At 34.4% G+C, this 10000-nt stretch overlaps 1 protein-coding gene across 1 annotated transcript in view; it reads right to left on the bottom strand.

Annotated features, from left to right (window-relative positions):
• The window catches only part of LOC121317274 (B-cell lymphoma/leukemia 11A-like), a 43207-nt gene that overhangs the window by 30409 nt on the left and 2798 nt on the right, over window positions 1-10000 (bottom strand). The window contains exon 2 of the mRNA XM_041253026.1: window positions 7642-7971. Within this exon, the coding sequence (XP_041108960.1) occupies window positions 7642-7971 (330 nt within the window). The remainder of the gene's footprint in view (window positions 1-7641; window positions 7972-10000) is intronic.

Below are 10000 nucleotides of genomic sequence, written 5' to 3'. Positions count from 1 at the left end.
TCTTACTAAGGGGGCTGTAAGAACAGAAGGCAGAGACGGAATTATTGGTACAGTAATTAATGCTTTACACAGCTGAGCCATTTCAAGCCTGTTTATTGCAGCAAACTCAGGGTTCTTTGTCAGGTTGTTTTCAGTATATAAAACAGTGTTGTAAATATACAGCTTTTGACATTGAAAACTAACAAAACTGGAAATATGTACACTTTTTACAAGAATGTTAATATTGTAGGGCATCAATGACTGATGAAGTAGAATTATTTGTGTTTTAAACAAGGGGTAATTAACAGTTTCAAAAGTGCATTCCCAGTAGTTCAATTTATAGAGGAAAAGGTACAAGGGAAATGAGCTTACACCTAAACCTACAGCTGAGTTATCTATTTTCTTAATAAATATATACATTTTAAAACAGACATTGCCAGAGAATGAAGGTATACATTACATTTGGGTGTGAAACACAGTAGTGTAATATAATCCAATTTAAGGTTAAATAAGCCATTTATTTTCTTGTCTAAGAGGCTAATCTTATGTTTTATTACTCATAACCTGAATCTATTTTAGCTGCAGCTGTATAAGAACATTTTATTCCACAAACTCCTAAAAATAAAGCAATTAACTTATTGCCAAGCTGCAGCAAGCAGCCGTGACAGACTACAGAGTGTAGAAGTCTTGATCCCTCGACCACCAGCCAACACAAAAGAGGCAGCTCTGGCACAATGCGTGCTGACAGTGGTTGAATTTTTTTTTTTATATTATCGCCATTGTAAAAACCAAGTGTGCATCTACACTGACTTGTTAAGCAAGTCAGCTGTGTGGAGATTTTTTTTTTTTTTTTTACTCCTAGTCATAAAGCTCCAAGATCAGACAGGAACGACAGACTTTGAAGATCCGCAAAAGGGAGAAGTTGTCTACGATTTTCTAAAGATTTAAGTACACTTGTATTGGATTGCAATGTTTTTAGACAAACCCTTTTATAAAAAAAAAAAAAAAAAAAAAAACACATGTTATTGTTATAAAAAAAATTACAAAATGTAAGAATACATACTTAATTACTTTAAATCATTTAAATAGGTTGTTAAATAAATTATTATGCATGCAAATTCAATAAGTCAGATTATGTAAGGTGAAGCACACATCAAACCATTTCTTTCTGAAAAAAGTTTGTTTCATTTTGAGACCTATTATCTAGAGTAGCTATGCAAACATGTTTTGTATTTATTTGTTAAACATCCTAGAGTATGAAAATCTTTTCCTTAACATTCAGTTTAATTTTCAACCTGATGCCAAGTTCATTCTGTCCCACAACATGCAACTAGATTTACTCTCGGTGACAGCAAGTATGTGCACAAACAGCCTAGGTTTAAACTAGTTATCCCAAGTAGGTTATCACATGCAGATTGTTTGAACACAGAACTAGCTACAGCAAAGTTCTGGTTGCTTGGTAACATTTTGCACACCCTACTATATATTTCAAGTTTTTTTTTTTTTTAAAAACAATTTTAAAATCCTGAACACTAATTTAACATACTTAAAGAACCTTCCATTCTTGAACACAAAGCTGGTTTCAGTATATTGCAAAGCTGTAACTGATTTCGTTTAAACAGAAATAACATGTGATTTCATTTATGTTCACTTAAAATGTCAACTTTCACTTAAAAAAAAGGTCTAAACAACTACACAAATACATCCAATTTCAGTTAAAATTAACAAGAATATAAATACATGAAAGATACAATCCTATAATTCTATATAATCTTTTCATTGCATTTTTCCAGCTTACTTCAGCAATTTAATAATAATAGTAACTTTGAATATTATGTGCATTCCCTTTCCCCATTGTGAATCCTTCACTAAAGCTGGCTTCTTTGAGAAGACCTCAGTTGGCAGGTATCTTATTTTGAAGGATGTCTTATTTTGTTTCTTAAATGTTCTCTGACCTGCTTTGTTAAACTAACTGCTTAAAACTAATTGCTACTTCCACACACCACTGCTATAGCGATGCAGACCGGCAATACAAAGTATAATATGCTAAAAACACATAATAGCCTAATACTTTATATACTGGGTATTCTAAAATTGTAATATAAAACCAGGTTTCCTCACTGCAATATAAAACCAATGAGCAAAACAAATTAAATAAAATAAACAAGAAAAAAATGCAACAGTGGAAACATAATGAGATTTCAGTTTCAAAATAGAACATTTGGGAGGAAAAGAGGTGTTCATTATACTGTGGGTATTTTTACACATTTGCCAATTAAAAAATATTGCAACTTTGAGCACTAAGTCAGCTCCCGGATTTATTTGACCTGCTGGAAGCAATTAGCATAGTGTGCCAGCCTCCAATCAACGCATATACCCCCACCCCCCACCCCCCCCCCCCCCCCCCCCCGTTTAGAAAATAGAAAGCTTTAGAAGCTGCAGTGGTGCTTGGGATTGTGCTGCACATGTGTGAAATGAGTATCATATGCTCCTGACAAAAATCATTCATACGGCTGAATGTCAAGTTTCCTGTGTACAGCTTTATTATAGTGCAGCGGGAAGAAAACATTAATATTCCCAACATTATGTTTGACAGGACATTTACATGCACCCATCTGAGCTCACACCTGAGGGCCAGTCCGAGGTGCACTAGCTGTGCTCCCCATTGTAAAAGCAAATGAAGACACACAATCCCTGCTAGCTGGGCCGATCACATCCCACCCTTCGCCTCAGACCTTGGCTGTGCCAAGGTATCTTTGGCACCAGAGATTGAGGGATGTCCTGAGGCAATGTTGCCAAGTTGCAAAACCCTTTCATGTTTGCTAGCTTCTGAGCAAGCCACTGGAAAATACAAAGCTCAATTACTCCTCCTATTTGTCCTGTTTATAAAATACCAAGCTGTAATCTGCACGGATTTATGAATAAGCTTTGTGGTAGATAAACATTTTTTATAAAACAGCTGGCATTATTTGAAAGCCGCTCTGTGACAGGCCAGTGTGTGACCAGTACATAAATTGTCATGTTCGAATATGTGGGATACATATTTATTCTTTTATTTATTTATTTTTAAACACAGTTAAAGTGATTCTCATAATGCTAAATGCTATCAAATATCTTGTCTAAATAGAGGTACATATTGGATCCATTTTATGATACCACATCTTTGATCACATAAAACAAAGGCAGGATTATTTTATCTAAACATGTTTTATTAATTTTAAAGTGGTTATCGAGAACCGGAATCAAAACACTAATTAACGATAGGGAATATCACTTTGATTTCTAATAAAAGCTTTAAGGGAAAGCACACAATTAAAGAGCGGGGTTCCTTAAAATTGCAATAAAAGTATCAGCTATCTATAATGAAAACAGTTTAAAAAAAATGTATAACCTATTGAATAAACGGTTATTTCTACAGGTTCACGTATAAAAATAATAAGAGATACATAAAGAAATAATCTGGCAGTTCTTTTGAGAAGAATCCCTTTATTCAAGGTTGTGCGGTGACAATCATGAAGCGCATGGATGGGCAGGTCTCCTTGTTTTCAATAAAAGAATATTGTGAGAAGCTAAACGGAAGCCACCCAACGGTTCAGGCTTCTGGTAAGGAGATGGCATGGTGCCAGGCAATGGCCGGCTAAGTGCTAAATGCTTTTGTTTCAGAAAGAAAGATTCCACTGAATGCAGGTGTCTAAAACGGGCACAATCTTTTTTCAAGTGTACTTTTAATGGATAGACTAATTGTCCTAAAATTATTGTAAGGACAAAAAGCACTATACTTTTAGAAATAGTTTCTCTTATGCAAAAGATACCTTTCCATTAGAGTTTTGTAATTTATTTATTTTTTATTCCTAAAAACACTACTTTAAAAACAAACAGAAAATAAATAAATAAATAAATAAATAATCCTGAAGCAATACGGTAGGTAGAAATGGTCAATCTCCATTAACATGGAACCCAAGACATGCTTTTATTTGCAAACAACAAAAAAACATAAACGACTACAATGGTTTATTAGTGTTGTTGTGGGGGGAAACAAAATAAAAAAAGAAAGAAAAAAGATAACTATCAGCATACAGTATATGCTACAGTACAAAGTACAATTTATTTCATGTTTAAGACAATCCAGATCTTTTCCTCCCCTCCCATAGATGGACGGAATACTCAAAACACAAAATTGAAAAGAAAATTATCCTACAAGCAAATAGGAATAAATTTACAACCATTTGCATTTTAAAAAAGCTCTTGACATTCTTGCTGTAGCTTACCGTTATGACTGCTACTGTCTGACAACAAAGACAAGGAGAATATTGCAGTAACTTAATATGCACTGGTAATGCAGCAAACAATCTAAAACAACACTTCCATGCAGGACATGGCCAAGCACTAATTATATATCTGGGTGTGTCTCCCATTTGAGGTCTGGGATAATCAAGCTGAAACACAAGCAATCGGTACAAAAGGGAACAAATGCAAGGCAAACTGAGATGTGGGGGGGGCATGTGGCTTTTAAAGTGAGTAAACGTCCTGAGAAAGAATGCCTTGACAAATCTGCAATGTTATGAACCCCTTCCCCTCCCCGCCACCACTATAACACAATATCATACACAACCATTCTGCTGTGATGAAGCTCAAACAGTCAGTCTAAATGGTAAAATAATAGGCTCTGGTGCCAACCATACCTGATGCATATTGAAAAAAGCTTGCTTTGTCCAACCCAGGCAACATATACTATTCATTTGTGGTCAAATGTCTGGTGTTTCTGCAATAGCTTTGGCTTCACATCTTACATGATTTCACATAAACTAAAAATCTTAGAAGAAAAAAAAAACATTAACACAAAGCAGAATGAAACCATGTTTCCCTATATAGAAATACTTTGAAGAGGTTTAATTGTGCACTTTTACTGCATACCCCACGTGTGAAAACTGCTAGATGACTCAGAGGCATTGCTTTGACAAGAGTGCCATAGCACTTTACTTGCTTTACAGTGGATCTATACTGTACACCTTGCATATTTCATTGACATACTGAATATTAGAGAAATATAATTATTGCACGATCAAGGAAGCATTATTTTGTAACCTTTTTTATAGCGTTCTGTATGCCCAGGTTAATAACTGGGCACACTGAAAGCTAACACAAGTCTTTTTTTTCTTTTGAATACATGCAGCTGCTGTTTAATCTAATTTTGGAATAAAACACATTACATCCAAACACAGAATGTGCAGCCATCAACATTAAAATGTATTCAAAGGACTTATGTAGCAGTTATAGGGTTATAATACAGTATCTACAATGGGATATAGTCTGTGTTACCACTGTATGTCCTATTTGGGAACATTGCAAAATGTGTGCTTTTCATTCTTGCTTGACAGGTACTGTGCTGTGTCTTTTAAACAAAGCTGCTCAATATGTAAATAGGATGTTACATCACCCAAGTGGTACTCCTTATTTGGTGATTTAGCATAGCTTCGTATCTCTGAAGACTGTAAGGCCCATCCAACAAGCTCCCAACATAACATGGAAATGGTCACTGTGTTATCTTACCAGTAAAACACAAAGTTACTTGCCGAAGTAGAACTGTACAATTAAGAATGCTATAGCATCTTTGAATCGCAATGCTGTTATAAAGTACTCATTGCTCATACTACACAGGGGAAAAACATGTATTTATTAATTTTTTTTAAATAAACGCTACCTGGCTTGTATCACGTGTAATAAACTTGTTTTAACTAAACAGTTGCAAGTTTATTTTGAAATAAATGGGCCACATAATGTATTTCCAACAGTATTCCATCACAAGATTAGCCAGTTACATATTTAAAATATCAATGATACTAAACTACTGCTGTCGCATTACAAAAACAAGCAGCTACATCCCTATCATGGTTTTTATTCGGACCGCAAGAAAGGGTTAACAAACTACTTAATCTAAAACTGCACCCACACCTGGTAAAATACAAGCTAACTGAATTAAAACAGGGTATCCAGGCAATTTCTTTTAACTAAATTTGTGTGAGAGAAGCTGGATTATAGCTTACTTTATAAGTGGTTACATTTTCTACACAATGCACTCTTCTCATACCAGTCATGCTTTCCTTAAGTGCGTTCAGATGTCAAAAAAAAAATTAAAAAAATGCCTGCCCTAAAATAACTAACACCAAAATTTGCAGCTAACTTTTCCAAAAAACTTAATATGGTAGCAAAATCTTAAAAAAAAAAAAAAAAAAAAAAGCATACACAGAATGCAGATGCTTGGTTGTGATGTTTGTATTTGCATGTTTGCAGGAAGCATGCTTCTTTTATCCATGCATTACATACAATAGTTCCAATGAGAAACTTAGTAATGAAAAAATGTTCTAGTCAGTGTCTTTGGATAATAAATATATAAAGTATTAATTATGTTGCAACACAAATCTAAATGTGTGAGGTTACAAAAAAAAAAAAAATAGTACCAAGAATTTTAGATTCATCACTTATGCAAAACAATAACCGTAAACATACACGTGCACTTTAGGAAGTTCTACAAAAAAAAAAAAAAAAAAAAAAAAAAAAAAAAAAAAAAGTTTCCTCTCATGTTTCAAGTTTGAGGCTCAAACCCTGCTTTAGCTGCTCGCTGTAACCACCGTAGCAAACAAACAAAAAAGAGTGTAATAACTAATAATTGGTGTTGTTACAACATCTGTTAAATAAATGCATTTTTGACTACAGTATGTATTTTTTTTATAGGAAAGTGAAAATCTGTGGTGGACATTTATAGGGATGAGACACAGTTCTGTAAACCACAAAGAAATCAAGCTACATCTGTTAAAACCACATCAGAGTACTGAGAGGCATTTATCATTTGGCTGAGGAGGCTGGCTCAAGTGAATGGCCTTTCCTGTCAAACCAATGTTTTGAAATTTCCAACATGCCCTTAAACTTTTTTGGAAAAGCATGGCTTTGCGCTTCAGCAACTGCCCTATCTACTCTGACCTGGCCAGTCGAAAATGGCAACTTAAAGTCAAGGTCAGCAATGTCACTTTGCCATGGGGCTGTGTTTAATTACAGTGCAAACGCTGTCATACAATATGGATCCAAGGCTATCTGTAGCACACTTAACTGTTTCAATTCATCTGAAGGGGAAGAGTGGATTCAATAAAAGAAAAACAATAGAAAACATGCGACAAGCATGACAGAAAAATAAAAATCTTCTAAAAACACACACACACACACACACACACACACACACACACACACACACACACACACACACACATATATATATATATATAGATATATATATATATATATTATATATATATATATATATATATATATAATCTCACAATACCAAGCACAGGAGTCCCTCTGCAGAAGTGTTACAAAAGTGTGCCACCCGTGGTAAACAATAAAAGCTTTGTTTCCATTTGTTATAAGCACTGAACAAACATTGCAAAAAACTATTGTTGCACAGCCCATTCTGCTGCACGTCTTTTGCACCAAACTAAGCAATCTGTAACACTTCGAAGAGCCAGGAACATCCCCATTTGTTATAGAAACATAAACAAACCAAAAAGATAAAAATGAAGCATGCAGACATGAACTGTGCTTCATGCTTTACGCAGCACTCATGTTTCAGTTTCTGTTTTTTTTTTTTTGTATTTCTTTTTTATTTACCTGCTATGTTTTCCTGTTTTGGGCAAATTCCTCTTAAGGATGTTGACAAGCAATCATCATCCTCTGGCGTGACCTGGATGCCAACCTCTACAGGTTTAGATGCTTTTTTCAGCTCACTTTGTGAGGGTGAAGGTGGCTTATCCACAGCTTTGTCCATGCAGAGGCTGCCATTGCATTGCTTCCTTTTGTGCTCAATAAAAATTAGAATATCCCCCAAAGGGAAGTTCATCTGACACTGGCCACAAGTTAGAAGGTCATGGTCCCCTTCTGGAGCTCTCTGTGTCCCCTGTTCTGGCTCATCATCTGTAAGAATGGCTTGCAGAGGTTCGGCTATAGCAGGAAGAAGAAAAAAAAAGAGAGAGAAAAATGGAACATTAAAGCAAGAACAATGCAGTGCCAAGAGTTTCTCTTTTCTCCCTCAACATATGATGCAGTTTAAGTTAAAAATAGATCTGGCATCTGACATTTTCTGTCTTTCAAATCAGTGTTAAGATAAATGTTTACTTTTTGTGTTTAATGTATTTGAAAAGCCCAGCAATTGCTATTACTGTCCAACAAGATTTACAGTAACCTACACAGGACTCGTGATGCACAACACTTTGCTGCAAGGAGAGTTGAAATAGGCCGGGACTGTTTTGCTTTGATAAAGAAAACATTCTTTAACAGGCAGAAATCAATTTTAAGCTACAGCAAAAGCATCCAATACATCTGTGCTCAGTAGACTGTTATTAAAAATAGAAGTTAATATAATTTAATGCAACCTTAATAAGCTTCCTCTGTTATGCATCAGCAGGCAACACGCATTTTATATAGACTTGACTCAAATAAAGAGAACTGATCTATATATCATTTTTTACAGCATAAAAGAAGTGAACTTTTGCCTCAAACAGCACGCCCTAAAAAGCATTATTTTCCAAATCATAGACAGACAATCATTGTACAAGACATATCAATTGTTGCAGGAAACAGATTTGCAGGGATAAAACCGTATACATCAGATGTGTATTGAAATAAATTGCTTTCAACTTTCTTCTTTAAAATCCTTCCTTTTTCAGTTAGTCCACTCTTTGTAGTCTTAAAAGGGAAACAATCAAACGTGCCCACCACATGTTTGTGCTGGAGACCACTATCGTGTATAAAAAATAAGTGGTGTGTGTTCACTTTTAGTACAAGTTAATGTTTTGTAGTTTGATTTTGCTTGATGATTGCCTTTAAAATCTATTTCTGAATGGACTATTCTTTGGAGATTATTATTATTATTATTATTATTATTATTATTATTATTATTATTATTATTATTATTATTTATAGTTTTTTTTTAATTTGTGTTTAACCCTTCACATGTCGTATTTTAACCATTGATTAATCTAGTTTCTCTGCTAATAAATGCTTTAAGGGTAGGGGAGCTTTCTACACGATGCAGAGATGAAAATATTACTAGAGATTTTAAACGGTTAAGCAGCGTGACCTTCTTTACTACGCTGCCAATTTCACATTTTAATGAACCTAAAGCCACTGAGAATCAAAAAATAGATTTTAATTTGACTTCAGAAGATTGGAACAGATTTTGTTAAAGTGCTTGGATCTTGTGAACTCAGGTTAAACTTATTTCATCCCTACCTAGACTACATATTGAGGGGCAGATTTGGAGTAGCTCCCAGTTGTGCTGTGAGAAATATCATTTGGAAGAGCAATACCATGCTCCATCTGCACTGCAACTAGGACACTGAGATAACGTGATCATTTCTCGCCGCTGGTACTACCCTTAATTTTGTCAGGTCAGCAACTGGAACATGAGAGTTATACAACACCCTACACAACACTCCAGTGCATTCACATGAAACAACAACAACACTGCCTAAATTCATATACTGGCAGGGCTTCCATATTTATATATGTTCTATATATAACGAGGCTTTTATTTATTTCATTTTGATGCAAACTTTCAAAATGCAAGAAAGTAAAATGAATCAGTAATATATATATAATATATATATATATTATATAATATATATATAATATATATATATATATATATATATATATATATAATTTTTTTTTTTTTTTTTTTTTTTTTTTTTTTTTACTGTTCTTAAAATAAATCAAAGTACCCCTAATTCATTGACTAAAGGAAGCTGCCTGAAGTCTAAGTTCTCCTGTAAGGAATGAATGACCTTTAGTTGACTGGGGGGCGACTTCAAAATGTACTGTATTTTAAAGAAAAATTAAGTCATCCATAGATCTCTCAGTGCTCACTCTAATCTCGTTTATTAAATCACTTGTTTTAAATTGGACAGGATATTTACAGGTAGCCCGCAAATGGAAATAAACACAGAAACTACCATGTGAAGGCGTTATT

Source organism: Polyodon spathula, chromosome 6 (assembly GCF_017654505.1).
Source record: "Polyodon spathula isolate WHYD16114869_AA chromosome 6, ASM1765450v1, whole genome shotgun sequence".
Classification (NCBI taxonomy): Eukaryota; Metazoa; Chordata; class Actinopteri; order Acipenseriformes; family Polyodontidae; genus Polyodon; species Polyodon spathula.
This window is presented reverse-complemented; position numbering and strand designations above follow the sequence as displayed.